This window comes from Volvox carteri, assembly GCF_000143455.1.
Source record: "Volvox carteri f. nagariensis unplaced genomic scaffold VOLCAscaffold_9, whole genome shotgun sequence".
NCBI lineage: Eukaryota > Viridiplantae > Chlorophyta > Chlorophyceae > Chlamydomonadales > Volvocaceae > Volvox > Volvox carteri.
In genome coordinates, this window is record NW_003307552.1 from 58,857 (window position 1) to 81,248 (window position 22,392).

The 22,392-nt window shown below is 59.8% G+C and overlaps 3 protein-coding genes across 3 annotated transcripts; 1 reads left to right on the forward strand and 2 right to left on the reverse strand.

The window, feature by feature from the left end:
* Window positions 1-1,349: 1,349 nt before the first annotated feature.
* Window positions 1,350-8,632, reverse strand: VOLCADRAFT_88428 (uncharacterized protein; the record flags this gene model as incomplete). The annotated part of the gene is made up of 14 exons (XM_002948215.1): window positions 1,350-1,688; window positions 2,355-2,438; window positions 2,747-2,957; window positions 3,399-3,469; window positions 3,535-3,594; window positions 4,073-4,087; window positions 4,600-4,810; window positions 5,211-5,264; window positions 5,395-5,723; window positions 5,926-6,096; window positions 6,631-6,751; window positions 7,054-7,961; window positions 8,199-8,234; window positions 8,507-8,632. The coding sequence occupies 14 exons, from the start codon at window positions 8,630-8,632 to the stop codon at window positions 1,350-1,352; spliced, it is 2,736 nt and encodes a 911-aa protein (XP_002948261.1).
* A 1,487-nt stretch (window positions 8,633-10,119) lies between these two features.
* VOLCADRAFT_116694 (uncharacterized protein) lies at window positions 10,120-12,841 on the reverse strand (the record flags this gene model as incomplete). Its single annotated transcript, XM_002948216.1, has 2 exons — window positions 10,120-10,960; window positions 12,339-12,841. Coding segments are annotated over 2 exons (1,344 nt in total), but the record flags the coding sequence as incomplete, so codon positions are not given.
* Window positions 12,842-13,003: 162 nt separating this feature from the next.
* VOLCADRAFT_73602 (uncharacterized protein) lies at window positions 13,004-15,236 on the forward strand. The gene is made up of 5 exons (XM_002948078.1): window positions 13,004-13,251; window positions 13,326-13,418; window positions 13,486-13,561; window positions 13,715-13,792; window positions 14,063-15,236. Exons 1-5 carry the CDS (start codon window positions 13,063-13,065, stop codon window positions 14,509-14,511), a joined length of 885 nt encoding a protein of 294 aa, XP_002948124.1. The 5' UTR covers window positions 13,004-13,062; the 3' UTR covers window positions 14,512-15,236.
* The last annotated feature ends 7,156 nt before the right edge of the window (window positions 15,237-22,392 follow it).

A 22,392-nucleotide genomic window follows, 5' to 3' on the forward strand; every position in this document is an offset into this window, starting at 1 on the left:
AAGTGATTGCACTTGAGGTGTAGTAGTTGAGGTGCAGCATGCATGCTATTCGCCCCCAAAGAGGTTAACTAAGCGTAGAAGCATGCCATGGCGACACAGTATGAACCCCAAGTGCCACAATGTAAGATACTGACAGCTCTTCAACAAGACACTCCCAAATTTCCACTTACCTTTTGGGACTCCGCAGCAAGAACTTTATCTGCATTGAAGTTAGGGCAGGATTTCAGGCCAATATCCTGTGACGTTGCTCGGTCACCCAGAGCTGCCCGTTGCTGACGAAGATGAAGAACTGACTGTTCCTCTGTTGGGTAAGCCTACATACTCGTAGCGTGTGGCTTCCCTATGTGCACTTCACTCCGCGCGATTCGGAGCCTTGATGCAGTGCTTGACTTTCCCTTTTACTTGCTGAATACTTTTTTTACTTCGGGCCCTGAACCTCGACTTGGACTTTAGACACGTTTGTAACATTGTACTAATTGCGATTGAGCAGCTGCTACAAATAGGCACGTTAGGTGTTGTGTGTTGCGGCCTCCAGCTTCCTTGTTCAAGAAGGCTGTACCGGCGGCTGCTCCGGCATTACCGTGTCGCTTCTGCCACCACCCGGGGCCGCCTTGCTCGTAATTCGAGCTGCAGCCAATACGCATGTACCTCGATTGCGCTTTTCGCCTGCTCACGGCCACCTCGCAGCATGCTGAGAGGCCTTTCCGGCTGCCAGCCGAGATACCGAGATCATCGGTATCGTGACCCTCGAACATCTGCAGCAAGCACATCTTAGCCAAGATGATATCGATAGGCACCCGGTTAGCTAATCAAGGTTATAAAATTCCTGCAGGCTGTACGGGGGCCCGCTGTGGGGTGTTGGGGGCTAGGGACTGAGCAGCAGGGCATGGGGCTTACGGCTTGCTCAGGTACCGGCCCCCCCCCCCCCCCGCGTGTGGCGGCCTGGGCCCCTGGAGCGTACCCCCATATCCCGACCTGAACCTCGCCAGCACCACCCAGCAGTACCGCCAAGACCTGTCTGCCTGCGCACCACCTGCATCGAGAACACCACGACTACCAGCATCACCACTGCGTTTGCTGCCACAGCTGCCACATGCACATATACACACATATGCGCTTTCCTTCGTCGGCCTGCCCTCCCCTGCCCTCCCCTACCCGTATCTCTGCCTGGACTGTTCTCCTGTATGCGTGTCTGTCTATCTGTCTGCGCCATGTCCAGCGCCATGTCCAGTCCTACCCCGCTCACCCATCCAGGGTACCTCCGCTATTCTTCCGATCCCCCCCTTCCCGACCCGCCCCCTCCATGGCAGCCGCCCAGCACAGCCCACCCCCCGGTGACCTCGCGGGCCCTAAGGCCACTTGTCCAGGTGCACATCAATCACATCGAGCTGAACAATCTCCACGCGGACGAAGGAGCCGCTGTCCAGCATGTCGGCAGTCAGGACTGGCACCGGGGCGGGGCCGGAGGTGGTGTTGGGCTTGGGGCTGGACTTCAGCTCGGGCTTAGAGTCGGGTTTGTTGGGCGGACGTGGTCGCGGCTTGGGGTTGAACTTGCGCTTGGCAGTGCCGTCGGCGGCGCCGTCAACCGGCGGCGGCGGTGACGCTGACGGCGAAATCGACGGTGATGCCGACAGCGGGGATGTTGACGCCCCCGACGGCGATGCCGGCTGACCGGTCTTGTCGATCACCTCGTCAACGTCGGCGGCGTCGGTGTTGGCAGCACTGGTGTGGACAGCTGAAGCAGCCGTAGTAGCACCAGTATTAGTATCAGTCGTAGCAGCAGCAGTAGCAGTAGCGGCGGCGGCGGCGGCGGCGGCCTCTCGTCTGGTCTGGATGTATCCCAGCAGGTCCCCGATGCTGGGCCGGCAGCGACCAAAGTCTCCATGGCAAAACTCCTTTACATAGGCGCCCGCCTGATGGGTGTGTGTGGGTGTGTGGGTGTGAAAACAGGTACATACATGTACATGTGTACGTACATACGTACGTACGTACATGCATGCATGTATAAAGTATGTATGCATGTTAGTTAGTTAGTTATACGGGTGCGTTGAGATTAGGAACTCAGAGAGGACCGCAAGTCTGCGGCTGGAAAAGAAGTGACGAGAAGGGAGCTACAACCGCCCTCACATGCACGGCCCAAAACACATAATGCACGGGCGGGCGCAGGGCAACCGGCGTATGCGCAACCAAGCCCCCCCTTCCCATTCCAGTGCCCAGTGCCCCATGAAACGGACGAACGGACGCAAAAACGGCAAGAGGATATCCCCCCCTGTTCGCATCAGGTTACCCCCCCTCAGACCTCCCGCAGCCCCGCACCCCCAACCTCCTCAACACACACCAACCAACCCACACACCTGCGTCCTGAACTCCAGCACAAAATAGTTCGGCCGCCCAGATACGGGAATGGCTAGCTCCACTTGGAACCACTTGGGCCGAACCTGGATCCAGAAATGCCGTACGATGGGCGGGGAAAACGGCCTCGGCGAAAACGGGCTGGGCCGCGCAGGACATGGAAGCTTTGTGCTCGCCGTACCACTCAGTGCAGTACGGCTGATCCCGGCTTCCACCCTACCTACGTACGTGCGGCACACCAAAAACCCCCACGCGCTCCCCCTCCTCCCCCTCCCCCCCACCAGCCGAGAAGCGCCCACTCACCACGCTGCGGCACGTCCACCGTCGAGAAGCTACACCTGCAAGCCCCCCCTTCCTCCCCCCTCTCCCTTCCTCCCCCCTCCCGACCCCCCACCTTGGCCGCCCGCCTGTGCAGCACGCGTACGGGGGTGTCCTGGGCCGCCTCCACCCTCCCCAGCGCCTTGAGGGCCTCCAGGTCCTCCAGGGAGGGCGCCCTCTCAGCCCAACATAGGGCCCGATAGCTCTTCTCCTTCAGCTCCTCAGCCGCCTTGATGGACTCCAGGGCGGCGGGCCCACACGGCGTAAGGCCCTGGACAGTAACACCGCTGGGGGCGAAGGGGGGAAGCCCCGGGGTGCGGGGACAGGGGACCAGGGGGGAAAGGGGGACACGGGAGAAAGAAAAACCCAAAGTGACCAGAACGTCGATGGACCCGACTATGGGCGGGAACGGCCCGTGTCACAGAGTGGTCGTGGTAGTGGCAGTGGTGGGTGCTTCTCCCCGGCCCCCCAGGGATGTGGCGGGTTGGTAGCCAGGCGAGGAGTAGATGGCTGCCCCGACTGCAGCACCACCACGACTAAACAGGATTTGTAGCACTCCATTAGCGACCGAACACAACTGAGGCCAATAAATCAGCACCGGCTATACAGGACAAGGACAAGGACGAGGACGAGGACGAGGACGAGCAGCAGTAGCTTACCATCCGCACCACCACGCCGATACCGCCCTCGTCATATCTCCCTCCCTCCCACCTCTGCTGTCCCCTCACCACTTGCTGTCCCTCATCCGCGCCTCCAGCCGCCGAAGCTCCGATACGGGCGGATGGCCCCGCAGAGGGGCCTGAGGACAGCCAGGGCGGGGGGAGGAGGGGCGGGGGGAGGGGCCGGTGACGTAAGGGGACACACCGGATAAGGGCGGCCAACCCCCCCACATACACGTTGGCGAGGGGCGACAAAGGATGGCAGCTGGGAAGGAACGGGTGGGTCAGGTGTGCAGGGTGAGGAGGGAAAGACGAACCACGAACTAGTGAAGCTGCTGCCAGGGCAAGAGTGTACCAGACGTAGAACTGTGACCAGTAGGCGTTCTTGAAGGCGGCGACCTCGGGATGATGTAGTGAAGAAGAAGTCGGACAACTACCTACCTACCTAGCCGCCAGGACTAAACAAGCGCGGAAGAAAAGCAGTAATGCCAAGCCGTAAAAAAGGTAGGTGTAGAGGCGGCGGAAAGGTAGTACAAAAACTGCTGACCTGAAGCTGGAATAAAGTTTGCCGCCGGCCTGGCGGCGGCATTGACGAGGTTTGGCGAAGAACTGGCTGATTAGCTGGTAATAAAAAGCTGGTGGTATGCAAGTGCTCCTCCCAAACCCCAACACGCGACCGACCCGACTATCCTAGTCCGGCTAGCCGACCGACGCAACGCGATATACCGACAAAGCTCTCGAACCTCCTTCGGACTCACCTGGCGGCGGCCAGGCAGCAGAAGCAGCGGGCAAAGGCACATGCGCGGCAGAGGGTAGCAAGGTAGTGAGCAGGGGTGCGATAAAAAAACAACAATACATGCGAGTGCCGCTGCAAAAACTTTTGACTGGCTGGCCGAGGACAAAAAAGAAAGTAGTAGGTGAAAGGGGAAGAAAGAAGATATATAAAAGGAAAGGTGGCGCAGGATGGCATAGGAGGTGAGGAGGGGCGCGGGGTGCGGTGTGTGGGCCCTACGGGGGAGGCCCCATAAGGCCCTTCAGGGGGACCCGCAGGGGAACCAACACCATCCGTAGGGGTTCGCTCGGTACGCACAGTGACACGATGCCACGCCGTGTGATATGCCACACCAAACTAACGGACTCCAACTCGCTGGATAAATGTGAATTGCCAAACGCTTGGCCTCCATGCATGTATGTATGTATTTAATGCGTTTGAAAATACAAAAAAGGCATGAAGCGCCTGCCGTACATCGGAATACGTATATGTGCCTACCTGCAGTTCGAGGACGAAGGGCCGGCCAGGACCCAGCATTCGTACGTCCGCGTCTTCACGCCCGCCAGTAATCATCTTTGCCGTACACGTGCCGTACACCGGCAGTACGAACTGCTCAATAACCTCCTGCACGCTGACACCAGCGATACGTGCCCCCGTTGACAGGACAAACCACGGGCACTGCGGCATGTGCCGCCGGAGCTTGCAGTACCTGCAAATGTATGACGTACGACCACGTATTTTACCACATGTCACAATGTTGTACGTCACTTAAATTTATATACGGATCGTTGCAAATAACTTTGTTGAAGTGAGGAACGCCGCCCGGGATGCTGCCCGGGGTTCCCAGGCTCGGAAGGAGCTGTCAATTTTTGACCCCTGTACGGAATTTGTACGGCAAGAAGTGATGACATCTCCCCCCAACAGCGGTGCGGCACCACCACCACGACCACACAACATTGACATGTCTGTACCCGCACTCTGCACCCCCTGCTACTCCTTGAGGGGGGCATGAGAGGTGAGGAAGACCCTGTCTTTCGGAACTGAGTCCCCTAGGCGCCCCCCCGCCCCCAGCTAGGCGGGGACGCGGCCGCAGTCTGCTGGGGTCGCACCGCCGCTGCTTGTGGTACTGCGACGTCTGGGTGCTGTCGGGGGGTGTCGTGGCGCTTGTGAGCGTGAGGGGGTGTGGGGTGTGTGTGGGGGGAGAAACTGGATACATACAGTGGGAACTGCAACCGCTAAGGTGCGGTGCGGTGAGACATGCGGTTATAAAACGCAACGATTTACCCAATTTACCTGCCCGCCAAAAGTATGGGCGCATGCACCGCCCGTACAAAGACCCGAGGAGGAGCCGCCGCCGCCGCCGCCGGCTCCGTGGCCTTGTTGTCAGCTGGGGCCGCCGCCGCCGCCGCCGCCCTGGGCGAGTGTACCGGTCGGCCGTGGCGGTACCTCTGCTGTTGCTGGTAGTGCGGCTGCTGCTTCTGTTGCTGCTGCTGCAGCTCCCTGCGTTTGTCCGCCGGCAGCGGCGGCCAGGGAAAGAGCCTCGCCAGCACATGGCGGGGGGTGCTGCATGCGGCAGTGGAGGCCTGCTCGAACGACATGAGCTGGTTGCGCTCGTCAAATGCCTGCCAGGGGCGGGTGGGGAGGGTGAAGGGGGTGAGGAGGGAACACAGCTGCGGTAGGGATCATGATGTGGCCGGTGCAGCACAGCACAGCGCTGTGGAGCCAAGGCTGGGCCAGCCAGTGACCCTGGGTGCCCAACTAACCCCCGCTTTCGCCCCCTCCGTTGGAGCCCAGCTAACCGCGGTACCCGAGGAGAAATCGCACCTTGCCCTGCAGGCCCCCCTCGCCTTCGCCCTCCGCGGCATCCTGCTCTGGCCCCAGCTGCTGCTGCTGCTGCCTGCCCTGCGGCCCCCGCTGTCGCTTGTTCTGGCGGTAGTGCTGGAAGTGGTGTTGCTGTTGACGGCGACCGCCTCCGCCTTGCTGCTCGGCGAGAACCTGCGGGCCGGCGCGTACATGCAGGTGTGTGTGTGTGTGTGTGTGTGAGGGAGTTGGGGGGAAGACGAACCACGGACGAGTGAAGCTGCTGCCAGGGAAAGAGTGTACAAGACGTGTGTTGGGGGCCGGAAGGGCGGCTGAGTTATGAGAGGTAGGGGCCTAGGGACCACCCTTCCCCGGGTGTTGGGTTGGGAGTCAGTTAAAGTCAGTCATTGACGCAATCCGTTAACCGACAGCGCGTTTGCCGACCTACCGCCCCTTTGTGGAGGAGCAGGAGGAGGAACAACAGCAGCCGGACGAGCAGCCAAACTCCCACCACACACCAACCGCTCTCGCAACTAACCACCTGCAACCAACTAACCACTCCGGACATTCCCCCCCGCCACCAGACGGGACTCTCTCCCCCCTGTACACACATACACACACGCCGTCCCATCCCCACTCCTAATGCCCTCAAAGTCCGCTCAACCTTCATCACCTCCTGTCAATACCCTCTACAACCCACGGAAAACCCCTCCCCCCTTCCCCCCTTACCCTGAGCTCCTGCAGCCCCTCCCCCCCGTCCAGTATCGCCACCGACACGCACACGGCGGCGGACTGGTGACCGGCGGCGGGGACACCTAGCTGCCGGGACAAACACAGGGGCACTACCCGCCTAGGAAGGGGGCCGGGAGGCAGGTGGCGAGGAAGAGGGGGCGGCGAGGGGGCGGTGGGGCTCGGGTGGGAGAGTTGCCGGGGGAAGGTGCGTGGGAAAGGCAGGCGGGGTGGTTGGGCAGTGGAAGGCTGTGAGGCCCAGATGCGATGCTACCCCGCGATGCACTCCTGGCAGCACCCTTGGAAACCAACAGCAGCTGCAGCAATGAGGATGTATCCAGGAGCTCCCCCGGGGCCCACCCCACCCCCTGGCAACCCCTCTACCCCGGCCCCACCCCCGGGAAGGGGGGATGTACGACCCACCTGAGCACTGTCGGCAGCGACACGATATCCGTGGGCCGCCAGGCGGGACAGCGGACACCGCGGGACTCACAGAAAGATATCAGCCAGGCGTGCAGGGAGACGTCGCGTACGGCAGTTGCCGCCGGCACGGTGTTTATTTCCAAGCTAAAAGATTTCAGCTGCAATGGTGGACCAACGACCACCTCCGACGTCGCCGATGCAGTCGTTGGCTTGGCGGCCGATGCCGCCTCCGCCATGGCGACGTCGCCGCTGTCAGCGGCTGACGGCGGCGGCGGCGGAGCGGCTGGTACTGCCGCTGCGGTCGCTGCCGCCAGCGCGATGCTGTCCGGCGGGCCGACCTCCGCCTGTCGTCGGACGGCATCCGCAATATCCGCGATGGAGGGCCAGTCCTGCAGTCGCTCATGATTGGCTGCCGGACCCGCGCGGCAGCCGGTGGCGTCAGAGACGGCCTTTTGGACTCGGAGCCAAGCCAGGTCCACGCCCCCGGTGGCCGTACCCGCCGTACCCGCCGCCGTCGCCGCCGCCGCTGTCGCCGCCGCCGCCGTCGCGTTCGCGGCCGCTGCATCTCCGCTGGCCGACACGGCGGTACGTTGGTTTCCATCCGCAGCCGTCCCATGGGTCGGCAGTGCTGGTCTCTGCTTATCTAGGAGCGCCGGCAGCAGTCCGAAGCAAGTAGGGCAGAGCGGGAGCCCCGCCGCCGTCGTCGCCTCCTCTGGGGGAAAAGGACCTCCTTCCCCACCATCAACATCACTACTTCCAGCAGCAGCAGCAGCAGCAGCAGCGACGGCGGCATTGGCCGCATCGTGAGGGGATAGCGCGAAGATGATTTCACCCTGTGACGGCGCAGTCAGGGTGTAGTCCTCCATGCCCATGTGGCCCGCAACACGCAGAAGGCACCGGGAGCACACCTGTGCGTCGTATTGTGTCAAAGGACGTCGTGGGACAAAGCGGCGTGTCGGTGTAAGAGGACCCACTGGGGGCTGGTTGTCAGCATGTCAGGGGGCCCGGAGCAGATGCGATGGTGCCAGATGGACGAGACGGTACAGCATGGATGTACGGCAGGATGTACGGAACAGGTATGGAACGTGGGAGGAGCTCATAAGGGATGTGGACAGGTTGGGGGGAGGTTTTCGGGGGGGACTGACCCGGGTGAAGGGGCTGGGGGGACAGCTAATGGGCAGCTAATGGGATGACAGGGTCCGGCGCGGGGAGCGGTCAGGGGATGAGTTTGGAGGGGGTTGGAAGTTGGGGGGAAATGTGAGGGGCCGGGGATGCAGGTGGGTGGGTGGGGAGGTGCGATGCGTCACCCCACAGCCCCGTTTACATATATGGCAAGTGACGTGGGTCGCAACTGTGAGGTCTTATGGCGGTGGTGGACTGGGCCCGCTCCCGAAAGGTTGATGGGCTCCCAACAGCACGACGACTGAGGTACCGAACAAACGCCATCCCTCACCCCATCCCTCGCCAGCGAAGCAGCTGCCTCGAAAAATGGGGTTGAGTTCTCCGCCTCAAAGCGCCCAGCAAGCTTGCCGACTGCCGACTTAAGCACATCGATCTGCTTCCGGCCGCCGGCGGCCATTCCACCCTGTTCCGTGTACAGACAAAGATAGTAGATAGTCTCGCAGAGCTTAATGCGAGATTCGATTTGTGCTCGGGAACGCTGGCCTGCTACACCGATGTTTTACAGTGGGAAATTGGAAACCCGAAGAAAGGAAAGTACTACTTTAGCTTCGAGTTGTAAGTAAATGCGATGTAAAGTCGATATCCATCCTACAGGATATCTACTTTATTTCGGATGAATTGTTGAAGACGGAAAGCTTAGACCGGCTGCCTGAACCCTAAAGGTAGGCCCCGATACCGGTTGCAACTGCCAACCACCGACACGCTACCTGTATCCAGGTAACTATATATAGATCTTTCAGGCATTGAGACACAAATGCAAGCACAAAACCTTTGAACCTATTACAATTGAATTCCCATTTCCAGTTCCCTTTTGCCCTTTACAACAATCGCTTGTTCCATGAGCCTCCGGCAACTCGCCAGCTCGTCTGTCCTGGCGTATGGCATATAGTGCAGCACAGGAAGAAGCACTGTGGCACTTCTTGGACTGACTAAAAAACATATCCGATACGGTCGCCTCCACGTCAGTCGTATGCGCAGCCACTCCGCGAGTGTTCATCTTGCTGCAACCTGGAAACAACCCCTGCATCAAATCACATACAGAAACACCCTCACCCACCCCCAATGAAGCCCCGGAAAGGCAGCGCTATCTCCTTCCAAACGAATCCTCCAGAAGCCCTGACCACCACCACAGAATCACTGCATCATCCCCGCCCACTCCACCCCGCAGCAGCTAGATGCTTTCGAGCCTCTCCTCTCAGAACACCCGAGATCTCCCTTTCCCCCCCTTAGGAATCAGCGCCCCACTGAACTCGATGATGATGGCGCCCCCCTCCCCGCCGACTCCCCCCCGGCCGCCACAACCACCACAGCATCCCCGTGCGCCACCACATCCCCCAGGCCCCCCGCCAGCCCGCCAACCTCCAAGCGAGCAAGCGACGGCAGCCTCCTTAACAAGCGCCACTCCCCGGCCTTGAGCTCGTGACCTGGCAGCCGCACCACCTGGGGCCCCGCATCAGCGCCTCCAGGACTACCAATACCACCAGTACAGCGAGCCCAGTCATGTGCACCACCGGGCGGCCGCCGCCACCGCTGTCCCTGCAGCCGCTGTCCCTGCCGCTGCCGCTGCACCGCTGCGGCAACCACCGGCCGCACCAGCGCCGCCAGCAAGCTGCCTTCCCCTCCCCGGCCCCTCGGCCCGCCCTCATGAACTGATCCGGCCGCCGCCCGCCCACCTAAGCCCCCCACCGCTTCCTCCCCCTCCGGAACATCACCATCACCATCACCATCACCACCATCATCACCACTTCTTCCCTCCCCCTCTTTCCCGCTGTCACAGGGATAGCCGCTACCGCCCTCCTCCTCCTCCTCCTCCTCCTCCACACAGCACATGAGCCGCAGCTGCAGCTCCCGCAAGACCTCCAGGAGGGACACTGCCCGGCCCACCGCCACTGCCACACAACGCAGCTCCGATGGCGGTGTCATCACCAGCCACACGTCCAGCTCCAGCACCCGTAGCTGCCGTCCTAATGCCAGACCCATGTCAGTGAGCAGCTGCGGCGGCGGGTCCAAGGTACCCAGCGCCAGGCTGGACAGACGCGTCAGGCGGCCCAGAACCTGGAGACCACCGCACTGCTCGCTGCGGTCACATCCACCTCTGCTGCAGCCAGCAGCGGCGGTAGAGGCGGCTTCCGCAACTGCTGCTCCTTGTTTCACTGTAGACGTTCCGGCATCTGTGAACATCTGGCGACGGACCGCGAACGTGTCTTCGTGATCACGGCCATCGCCGTTGACAGGGGCCGCAGCGGCCAGGGTTGCGGTGCTACTTATTTGTCTTGGCCCGCGCGGGACTGGGGCGAGTTGTGGTTGCTGTTGGAGGGCGTAGCTCTCGGGTGTGTGTGATGCCGCGAGAGCGCCTTCCTGGCTAGTTCCCACAGCCGGACCGGTAGCGGCTGTGGAGCCGCAGCCGGAGGTGCACGACGTGTGCACCGCAAGTCCCGAGCCGCCGCAAGAGAAGCTCCGATACCGGCCGCACGCGCCGTCCGCCTCCGACTCAGGTCCTGGCTCCGCTGCCGCTGCAGAGCATGCAGCAACCGGCAATCGCTGCTTTGGAGGCGGTGGTGACGGCAGCGGACCCTGGTGATGCTGCTTCGGCTGCGGCAGGCTTGATAGGAGCTGCAGGAGGCTCAGTCCGCGTAACTCCAGGCTGCTCAGGCATGGGAAGAGAGTTGTCAGGGCGGGTAGCAGATCGACGGGCAAATCGTAATGATGTGGGAAGGAGCGCGTCCTGCGGAGGGAAAGCCAGGGAGGAGGATCTGGGTCGGTTGAAATAGCCGCAGGGGACACGTCAGTCGGTGGATGCGATGAGTGCTGCGACATGGTGGGCATGTGTGGACACCTCTTCCCTCATCCCCTCGTCCATCTCCACACATGCCCACCATGTCGCAGCACTCACCGCAAAAAAAGGGAAGAGGTGTCCGGTGGCATCCAGGGCCACGAGCTCTATTTGGGTGTCGGATTTCAGAACTATTGCTTCCAGTGCATGCACGCATAGGCTGCACGTGGATTCGGCAGGGGGTGTGGGGTGTGCCGAAGGAGGCTGCGTGCAAACGTTCAGCTGGTAGTATGAAGCGTTTGGCGGTTCTGCAGGGAACCCTAGGAGGGGGCCAGCTTGCAGATGCAGGATGATGGATACAGGTGTAGGATAGCAATCGCCGTAGTACAGCATCGCTGTACAAGCAGTGCCCGCCCGTCATGCTTTCCTGGTATGTTCGTTCTTCGGCTGGAGGATGGGCTGGGCTGGCACGATCGCTCTGCGGTAACGAACAGACTCCCGCCTGCCGTTGCGCCTTGCATGTGTGCAGCTAGGCGCCGAGCGCAGGTGCGGGGCATCCAGTGTGTACATTATGGCACGGGATAAGTTAGCGGCCTGCAGACGACGTGAAGCTTTGGCTGTACCTAATCCACATCCTTTTCGCCCCCGGACCAAGTATTGGCGCGCTCCTCATACATGTTTCCTAATGGCCCTGAGCAACGGGCCATGATGATACGGGTGTGCGTTGCGACTGGGCCTGAGGCGCTTAAACAGGCCCCGATAACGATATGCGGAAATGAAAACGGTAACCCCTGTGCGAGAAGGTGGGCAGAGAGCCTGGATTGACCCTCTCAGTGACTGCAGGGCCTTAGGTCCACCTATGTGGGTCATGTTGGTATGGCTGTAGGGAGCCTCCGCTTCGATGGTGGCTATAGCTACAGGTCGGGCCTCAGCTACCTGGCCATGCCTCCGGCGGGGCCCCTACACAACGGAAGAAGAAGCCGACACTAGACATTTGATTCCCGGGCCTTGATGTCCTGGACACCATGGCGCTGCTTCTCTCTTTGCCTTTCGTCGACACCAGCTGTACGGAGGAGGAGGGGCCACCATTCCTCCTGCACTGTCAGGAATGCAGCAGTGCAATCGTCCAAATGCTCCTCGGCATCGACACCATATTCCAAATCAAGAACTGTTCCCGTGTGCATGACCCACATCGCCGTGCGCCTTCATTCTTTTCCATCAGTCCGCCCCTCTTCATTCCGAATACCTGACATGCCTAGCATACATTTGTGCCTGTTGGGAAACAAGATAGTTCAGGCTTCAGGAGGCCCTGTGCCAACAGGGGACGCACCGGCAGGTCACCGCCAGATGCTCCAGGGTGGGAAAGGCGTCTGCAAGGAGCGCCAGCTCACTCGAGGTCACGGACGGCCAGTCACGCAGTGCCAACTTGCGTACAAAGCGGAAGCTGAGGCCGGCCGGATGTGGGTCGCCTGTGCGAGGGCCACTTCCATGGCGCAGCAGCTCCAAACATGTGCAGACAACCTCGGGAGGAAGTGGCTTGCGCCCGGCGGACGCCTGGCGAATTGTGAGAAACTGCAAACCCTGGAAGTGTTTTGCAAGGCTCTGGCCTGTTCTGCCCAGTGACTCAAGGTAATGGTGGTTGAATACCACGGCGGTTGTGGTTTTCAAATCGTGTCGGACCCACGCGTCCAGGGAGCGGCATGCCTGACGAAATGCAATGCGAGATTCAGGCGGGAGTACATTCCAGAAGCTGTCACGCAAAATGTCCAGCGGCAGCGAGCGGAGAACAGCTAGGACCGGGACTGGTTGCAGGATCCGTTCCTGGTCGTCCATGCAGAAAAGCAGGAATTTGCTGAGAACGTTTGATAAAGGTTTTCATGGCTGGCAGCAAGTATAGAAACATAACGTAAACGGTCAAAAGCGACAAAGTACAGTCGTGACAGTCGTGCAAAGACAAAAGCATGTGCGCCACATGCTAAGTTAATTTCCATCGCGGTGTTTGCTTGGCCTTTTGTGAGGCAGACTTACGTTACTCGCCTGGAAGCGAAAAGGAAATGGCTTACGCGTTGCCTTTGCACCAACATGGAAAGAGCAAGGTCCGCCTTGGTCGCGTCTGGCGCGATGGCAATATCCACCACATGGTTGAGTGGAATGTTGACACCATGATCGAGTCCGATATGGAGCATGCCTTCGTCAAGGGCGAGAACACTGGCATGACGGCAACGGACACCCAAAAAAATACGGTAAGGCGACCGACGAGGCATTGTTGCTGGTTTGCCAGAAACCTCTACCGAATTTTTAAACTGCTCCACCTTAGGTATACGTCGTGGCGCAGCGTATGTCCCAGAAATGCACCGTGGAGCAGTTTGCCATAGCCCTGGCACAGCACTTCGTGCGCACCTACCCGCTGGTAAGGTTTGCGTTTGACACTTGTGCCGAATTCGCGCGATTAGCGGTGCCGCTTATATTACTTTCAGGTGAGCAAGGCCAAGATTTACGTTGAGCAGAAGCCCTGGAACCGCATGCAAATTGGTGGCCTGCCGCACGATCATGGTGAGGGCACTGGGATCGATGCTGCTGCGCTTCATGAGTTTCCGCTCTGGTATGCTTTGTGGATTCTTTGCAGGACGCAGTTTTCGAGAAAGGGGAAAAGAATATGCTCGGGAGCTCCAGCGGGAAAATGACTGATTTCCTTCCATCCCGCAGGTTACGCACTTGCCGGCACCGAGATGCGGACGGTGTATGTCACTTATGACAAGGCTGGCAAGCTGGACGTAACTGCTGGTGGGTCCCGCTGAACGGTTTTTATGATGTCGTACCCGTCTGAGCTGTAGGGTAGGCCTGCGGGCTCTTTGCCAGCCAGCCAGTCAAGACCTCCTTTCCTGCTTTCGAATGGCTTTTACCTGGATGTTTCTCTCTTTCGGCCCTGCGGTCGGGGGCGCTTCCGATAACACACCCTTTTGTCATACTGTGCGCGCAATGTGCATTAAAGTTGTCATGTCACTCACAAACGCCAACTTTTGCGACTTTCGTGGCTTTCCACCTGCATGATAGGCCTTAAGGAGCTGAGCCTACTTAAGACTACCCAGTCGGGCTACGAAGGCTTCTTGCGCGACGAGTACACGGTGTTGCCGGAGGTCAACGACCGCATCATGGCCTCTACCGTGACCTGCACTTGGAAGTACACCACCCAGCCATCCTGCTATGATGCCGCCTTCTCGGCTGCCAAGAGCGGGCTGCTAGACGCATTCCTGGGCCCGGCCAAGAGTGGCGTGTACAGCCCTAGCGTGCAGTACACGCTGTACAACATGGCCAAGAACTTGCTGGACCGCGTGCCCCAAGCCGAGTCGGTGTTCCTGAACATGCCCAACCTGCATTTCATCCCTGTCAATCCGGTAGGCTCCAAATTCAACAACGACGTGTATGTCGCCACAAGCGAGCCTCATGGCAACATCGAGGCCGTAGTGACGCGCCGGGGAATGATGCCCCACGCCAAGCTGTGAAGCCTGCTGCGCCTTGGGCTCATGTTCTTTCGCTCTTGGAACAACAGCTATGATACTGATTCGATGTGGGGCCAGCGTGTCCCGGTGACTCAATGTACAGGCTGCTTAGACGGACGGCACTGTTATAGACACGGTTTGGAGACTCAAATATGGGGGGAGACCAACAATGGCAATTTTTCAAGTTCAAATTCCCCCTGCTGGCGGTGAGTTGGCCAGCGCTTATGTTGGCGTTGGTCCATGCTTATGGTATCCTGACAAAGCGCGACCCTGTGCTGCCATTAAGGAACTGGTAGTGCTCTATACTTGCGGCACTAGCTAGTCTCCCAACTGACGCAGGTTGTATAAGGGGATTTGACCCACAATTTGGGTCCATTCGGTTTGTCCGAGGCCGGGCAAAGTTTATTCACAGTTTGCAGGGTTGCGACCAGGGAAGGTGTACAAACATCTGGCTTTTCGTGTACTGATACTAAGCTTCCGGGATGTGACCCAAAATTCGCTTAGATGTATATGCGCTTATGTATTATAGAGCTACGGAGGCGTGTTGGCGGCCCCGAGTTCTGGTCGCCGTTCCCTCGCCTGTGCTGTGTGGATATGGCTTTGCTGCGTTCACAGGGAAATTGGATGTTACCTGGCCAGCAAATTGCGGTCTTAATGTTCGGTTGCTTTGCCTGTGTTTTTACTCAGCTTTGATGTTTCCGCCAAACCATGTAATAGTATTGGGCTTCACCAAGCTGTGTGTATGCATGGTCGCTGCCAGAATGTGGGCACGTTGGAGCTTGAGGTGGTCACCTCTCCGCAAGCCCATAAGAAACGAGATGCCTGAAAAGCCTGCTGGTCAACTTTCATCTGTACGGAATTGTTAGCTGCGGAGTTCTGACTGGGACAGGCCCTAGTGTCCCCAGCCGCAGGGTCCTGTTAAGAGAGGGCCAGCTTCCTGAGAGAGGTACAATTAGCAAAGGACACAGTACGGGCGTACGAACACAGATGACCAGGCATACAGATGCAACAGAAGAAACAGCTTCCGGGTTGTATCCTTTGTGCTGCGCGACATTTGGACTGCACTGGTCCCTAGGGACAAATATGGCGACAATACGCAATACCAGGAGGAGATGGATGCCAGGTAGCCCAGCGCATTCTCAAACATTTGCCCATGGTTGCAGCAGGTCATTGCCACGTGCCTTCGTCTAAACGTTTTGGTAATTGTTGTGTGTGGCGATGTTAGGGCACATTGTTACGTGCCTTACCATCGCCACACACAACGTTTTTCCAATGATAGAATTGCAGCAGCGACGGATGGAGTATGGGTCCTAAATTTTATGTGAAAAGAAGATATGCTGCGGGATCTTGGCGACGGCCGGCAGCCGCGGCAGGGCGGACTCTTCAGGATACCGTTGATTAGGTGACAGTTGCCGTTTTCCGTGGATTAATTTGTTTTTTACAGTTTCGAAAGCATATTGCGCATGATCTGCCGAATATGGAAAGCGTATTAGCCCTATCCAGTTGGAAGGCGAACACGAGCCAGATGCTGTAACCTGTAAGGCATGGCCAGCCCATTTAATTACCCTGAGTCAAACCTAATACGTTTGCACTGGTAGCCTGTAAAATAACATCTAACGTTAGGAAATGTGCATGTGATGGAAATGATTGGGATGTGATTGGTTCGGTCGATATTGCAACTTCGGGCGATAACGGCGAAGAAACCTGAGCATCCCTATCCGTCTTTTGCATTATGCATAATTTGTATTCCCTCAACTCGTCGACGCTCGCCTGGTTCGTGTTCTTCATACCTTCATCACGGCCAGGGCCCAAATAGGACCTCCTTGGCCGGTTGGCCTTGGATGGTACTTGGACACGACATATAAATTTTGTTGTCGCAGCTTGATATCATAAGGTGTCCTGCCAAAGGCGGGGAAGCAGGCCTTGCACGTCCTCAACCTCGAAAGCCATTTATAGGTCAACAACGCACAGAGGGTTTACTTTCATGTCAAACAACGAATGCCCAGGATGTGGATGTGAGATAGAATCCGGTGTGCTCTGGGTCCCTCCAGCCGCGAATGCGTGGGAATCTGTGAGTCCTGGCTCAAATGTAGGATGCATGTATGCGACCGGAAAGTTATTCTCTCAAACGGGCATGATACCGCAGGCGCGCATTTGCTGCAACAAGCGCTGCGTGAACCGCGCCCAGCGACGCTATGAAGCGCTGCGCACTGGGACGCCCCTGCCGCGCCGACCCAAGGTACGCACGCACGAATGTTAAGCCCTCCGCGTAGCTGTACTCCAAGAAGTCCCCGCGCCCGCGGCCCTACCTCTCCTGCGCCGCGGCCCACTTCACGACAACACTTCACGACACCCCGCTTCAGAGGGCGCTAGCCGCGCGGTTGCTCGACCTGCTCTCTCTTCCCCCGGGCAGATTATCACTAACAAGCCATCCCACCAGAAAGCAGCGCTACCTTCTCTTAATCTATGCTTATACGTCCATCCAGCTATCTACCTCCATGACGCCATGTATGTATGTATGTTGTTACAGGGGGGTGTATCTTCACCAGCGGCCCCCTTTCCCGAGGCAGTTCCCTGCTCTCCCCTGCGAGAGGGCCACCCTAATCCATTCACCCCATCCGACTTCAGAATGTATTCGTTGGGTTCAGCAACTCACCACCAGCATCCAACCAAATCTAGCGGATCAACGGCGCCTCAACATGTATGCATACATTCAGGAGTACATCGCACAAGTCGTGGCGAACGGATACATACATACATACGTAAGACAAACCCTCTCCCTCCCCTTCCCGTTTCCTGATCTGCTGCCGCAGTCTCGTCCTGACCTGCTCGCCGCCACCCCCATAGAGCCCCAAACCGACTGGGGCAGTCTCTCCAGTGATGTGCTGTCGCACCTGGGCCCCCACCTGGCGGCCAGGGACCTACTGGCAGCGGCTCTCACATGCAAACACTGGAGGAGCCAATTGACACGAAGTGAGAGGGGACGGGTGTGTGTGTGGGGGGGGGCCCGGGGGAAGAGAGGGAGAGGCTGAGGGCCCGTAGGAGGGAGTGATGGTGGCGGTGATGCGGCCATTGCTATCTGGTTCTTCTCCTCCGTCGTCTAGCCCCGTGCAGCTGGCAAGGCCTCGTGAGCTCCGGAACCATATCACCTGGTCCGCTTGCCTGCTTAATCTGCCTCGCCTCACCTCGCCTGGGGCCTCAGCCCACGCTACATTAACTACATTAACCCATCCGGTTGTTTGGCCCACACGCAACCCGCAACTTCCACAACTGTATCAAACCGTCTCAACCGCCTCCGCCCAGGTGTCTCCCATTTGTCATTGAGGGTGGATGATGTCAACAACAGCAACAGCAACCGCCTCGAGGATGAGGATGATGATGATGAGGAGGAGGAGGAGGCGGAGGTCACCGCTGCTGCTGCTGCTGCTGCTGCTACTGCAGCTAATACGGTGTCAGCAGCTCGAGGATGTGGCCTGATGCGCAGCGCGGCGAGTCTCCTGCCGCAGGTGGGGCCGGAGGAGGGAGCCCACTCACAGACAGGGACCCCACAGCCGTGCTCCGTGTCTGTTCCCTGTGTATTGTGTCCCCACTCTCCCACTCTCCACTCTTCTTTACGGATTGGCAATACTATTCCGCTTTTTTAGTTCTGGCGGCTTAGGTACGTAGTTTTTTTTCCGACAGTTTTTTTTTCCGACATCTTCTCCACTTCGTCATCCCGAGGTCACGGTCGCCACGGACGCCTTTCGGTCAGTTTTTACGTTTGCTACTATCTTGCCCTGGCAGCAGCTTCAATCGCGTGTGGTTCGTCTTTTCCCCACTCTCCCACCGCATGTGTGCCCTCCCACATCTTCCCCCAGCCCTGGCTCGCGCTCACCATCCCAACCGCCCCAACCGTCCAACCGCCTCAGACCCCGGTAGTTGCCTAACTTCTATCCCCCTCCACCCCCTCACCGGCCCCCCCTTCAGGTCCACACCCTTAACCTCACCGTGTTCAGCCAGTGCTACAACCGGTCCCTGCTACTGCTCTCCCTCAAGGAGCTCGCCGGCTGGACCCAGCTGCGACATCTGACCATAGACTGGGTGAGGGGGTGTTCAGCGCGGCGTGGGCTGGGGCTGATGGAGCAGGGGTCGGAGGGGAGCAAGGGATCAGAGGGGCGGAAGGACGGGAATGAGGGACGGGGAAAGAAAAGAAAGGGAATCCCAACCGCACATCCCTCCCCCCAACCCATCCCCCTCTGCTACCACAGGACTACCCTCTCCCACCGCCACCCCAGCCGCCAAACCCGCCCGCGCAACCGGATGGTTCCCCGGAGGCCGAGGACGCGGCCGCACGCGGCGGCCGTACCCGGGGCCGCCACCGCGGTCGAGTACGACCAGCATTATCCCGCCGTCCCGACCCGCAGGACTGCGAGATGTGTTGCATGGGCCTGGGTGCCCTGGGGCTACTGAGGGGCTTGGAAAGCCTGTCTGTGACAGCCAACTTCGTGTCTCAGCCCCGGGGTGTGGCTCTGTACGGCCTATCCTCCCTGGAGCGGCTCACCTCCCTGGAGCTGCTGCAGGCGGTGGAGCGAGGCAAGGAGCTGGGGAAGCAGGTGGGTACGCGCGTGTGTATGTGTGGGGGGGTATGATTGTACGTGGGGCGGGGAAGGGGAGGGGGATATGGAGCGGGGAAGTGGGCGGGCGGGGCGGGGAGCTGAGGGTGGCGGCACGCGAGGGTGATCTGCGGATGGAGAGGGAGAGGGGGTCCTACTCACTCACTTGGTCGCAGAAACCGCTCTGCTCTGTAGGGTCCCCGTCATCACGTTTGCTGCACGTGTGCACACAGCCGTGCGTGTTTTTCGATTAATCTGAGCCATGTGTACATATGAACCATACATGTATGTATGTATGTATGTATGTACGAATCAATGTACTATGTATGTACCCACCTGTCTGTCCGTCTGTCCCCCGCAGTACTACTCCACTTGGAGTGCCCGGGATGTGGACCTGGGCAGCCTGAGTCGCCTCACCCGCCTGCGCATCAGCGGCCGCCTGCTGTCCCCCGGGCTGCTGGGGGCCCTCACGCGGCTGACCTCCCTGCAGGTGGAGGACCTCGAGGTCGCCACGTACTGCGGGGTGTGGGCGGAGGACATGGACTACTGCAGGCTGGACGAGCTGGCGAAGCAGCTCGTCAAGTTGCAGGTACGGCAAAACCCACACGCAGATGGGGTTTTAGGATCTGTATTGTATGGATGTAAGGATGTATGTATCTACGTATACATATATGTACATGTAAATGTATGTATGGATGGATGGATGGATGTCCTTGCAATCTCACTCACCCGCATACTTGCAGACACACATACAGACCCTCCGCTCCCTGCTATTGGAAGCCGTCTGGTACAGCTACAGCAGCGATGTCCTCCCTGACCCCCAACACGGCCCAATGCGACCCAAACCCGCCTCACAGCACTCTCTCTTGCGGCCATTATGGTCATTAGGTGTCCGGGAGGCGCGTGTAAGCGGGTCCGCGGCCCCTCCTGTGTGTTTTCTAACCACATCCCCCCCCCGTAGGTCCCACTGCCACGCACTTACTATTGACATACCGACATACGCGTGCAGGACCTGCGCCTACTCGAGATCGGTGTGGGCGATCCGGACCATGTTCATCCGGATCAATTCACTAGGTAGGTGGGTGGGTGGGCCGGGAAACGACAGACCCATGGGTCGGTTGAAGTTGTGTGTGTGTGAGTGGGGAAGGGTGGAGCTAGATGGCCAAGGGAAGAGGGATTGGGCACCCGGGCCTTGCTTCTTGCTGCTCTGAAATCGGGGTTTAGGGTTTCCAACCCCCCGGCACCGACTGCATATCCCTCCCAGCACACCCCTTCTGCCCCCGCATCCGTATATCGAGGATCCGCACACCCTCCCGCCCCCTTTCCCCTACCCTACCACCCCTACCCTACCACCCAAAACCCTATATTGCCGCCAGCTGGTTTAAAGAGCTCCTCCAGGGGGTGAGGCAGCTGACGCAGGCACAACAACAACAACAACAACAACAACAGCAGCAGCAGCGGCAGCAGGGGGTTCAGCAGCCGAGACAGCGGCGACGGCACCGGAGGCGCATCGACGGGCCGACCGCCGCCGCCGCTGCTGACGCATCATCACCAGCCACCGCTCCGGAACCTGTCAAGGTGGTGCTGCGTCTAGGCAGGCTGAGGGCCAGGGAGGTGAAGATGGCTGAGGCCACGACTATGGAAGACAAGTGTATCGACCGACCCGCGGGTCCAGGCTCCGGCGGCACTGTCGACACTGGCGACCTTCTAAGCCACGATGGCGGCGGCAGCTGCACCGGTGTCGGTGTTGGTGGTCTACCCCGCTTTGAGCTGGATGAGAATTTCATTGAGGAGCTGTCCGGGGTGGTGGGGCTCCGGAACCTGGATTTGCGGTTCGAGGAGGGCAGGGCGGACAACCTGTACAAGTGCGTGTGGGTGAAGGGGGGGAGGTTAGACGGATACGGGCGCCGCCGGGGCTCGGCACCTGCCGCCCAGGGGCCCGAGCCGGGGAGGGGACAGCAACCGGGGTGGGGGAGCCCCTTGGGGGTGCGGGTGGAGGGTGCTCTGCTAGGGCTTCAAGTCACAGTCATAAAAGTGGCTACCAGTACCTGCGTCTGCACAATATCAGTACCGATGTCACTCTGTATACCTGTGAGTAATCAACACAGACACCGCGTGACGAGAGCTCTCTCTCCCTCTCTCTCTCTCCCTCCACCCTCAAGAAGCCCCCGTGCGACCCACATGGACAAACCCACCCGCACCCCTTCCTGCGCACCTATACCTCTGCGGCCCCTCCACATGAAACCCCTTCTGCAACCCCCTCTGCCTCACCCCCCACTCCTCCCTTCACAAGTCGCGACTGGTCAGCTGGTATTCCTTACATACTTCCGGCGTGTCGGTCTATCCCTGGCATCAGCTTCACTCGTTCACGTGGTTCTTCTTGCCCCCCTTCTTGCCCTTCCCTTCCCTCCCCAGGCTCAGCCAGCTCACCAACCTCACCCACCTGGCCCTGCGCTGCGACCCCGCCTGCCGCCCGCTGCTGGAGCCCCGCCACGTGCAGCTGATGACCACCTCCCTGCCCCACCTGCACACGCTGGCTCTGGAGCTGCCCGCCACCTGCCTCACCGCCGCAGCCCTCACCTCCTCCCTGGAGCTGGCGGTCAGTCTGAGGAGGCTGGAGCTGCACGCCTTGACCCACGTCATCAAGGTGCCCAGGGACAGGTGGCAAGTGCGACCGCGGCTGCTGAGGGCAGCGGAGAGGGCTGCGCGGGGCAGTGTCTCTGGCGGCGGCGGCGGCCGCGGCAATGGCGGTGGAGATGTTGGTGATGGCGGTGGTAGTGGTGGAGGAGGAGGAGCTGGTGTGGAGGCGGAGGTGGATGCGGTGTTGCAGCCGCTGCTGTTCCTGCAGCAGCTCCTGCTGACGATGTCCCTGGCTAGGGTACGGCAGGCGTTGCAGCAGGAGGCGCAGTGGCGGCAGGAGCAGGCGGTGGCGGCGGCGGCGGCACAGGCGCAGCTGCGGCAGCAGCTGCTACTGCAGCTGCTGCTGGACCAGCTGAGGGGGCCGCTGCTAGCGGTGCTGCGACAGACCAGCCTGCAGCTGGAGCGGGAGGCGGCGGCGGCGGAGGGGTTGGCGGGTTACGGGTCCTGGGCACACACTTGGCGGGAGATACGGGCCCAGGCGGGTGTTGTCGCGGAGCTATTGGAGCTGCTTAGGGCGGACGGGGAGGTGGGGGTGGGGCTGAGAGTGGGGGTGGATCGACTGGCGGAGGTGCGGGGGGTGTACCAAATGCTGTGCTCTGTGCTGGAGGGCTACGAGAGGCTGAGCACGGATCCCATGTACCGCGAGCTGCAG

What these genes read in the sequence shown, in the direction of transcription:
- VOLCADRAFT_73602 (XM_002948078.1), top strand. Translation starts at nt 13,063, where the DNA reads ATGGCTTACGCGTTGCCTTTGCACCAACATGGAAAGAGCAAGGTCCGC. An exon ending in CGGACACCCAAAAAAATACG is followed by an intron (nt 13,252 to 13,325) that starts GTAAGGCGACCG and finishes GCTCCACCTTAG; the next exon opens with GTATACGTCGTGGCGCAGCG. An exon ending in CAAGCTGGACGTAACTGCTG is followed by an intron (nt 13,793 to 14,062) that starts GTGGGTCCCGCT and finishes CCTGCATGATAG; the next exon opens with GCCTTAAGGAGCTGAGCCTA.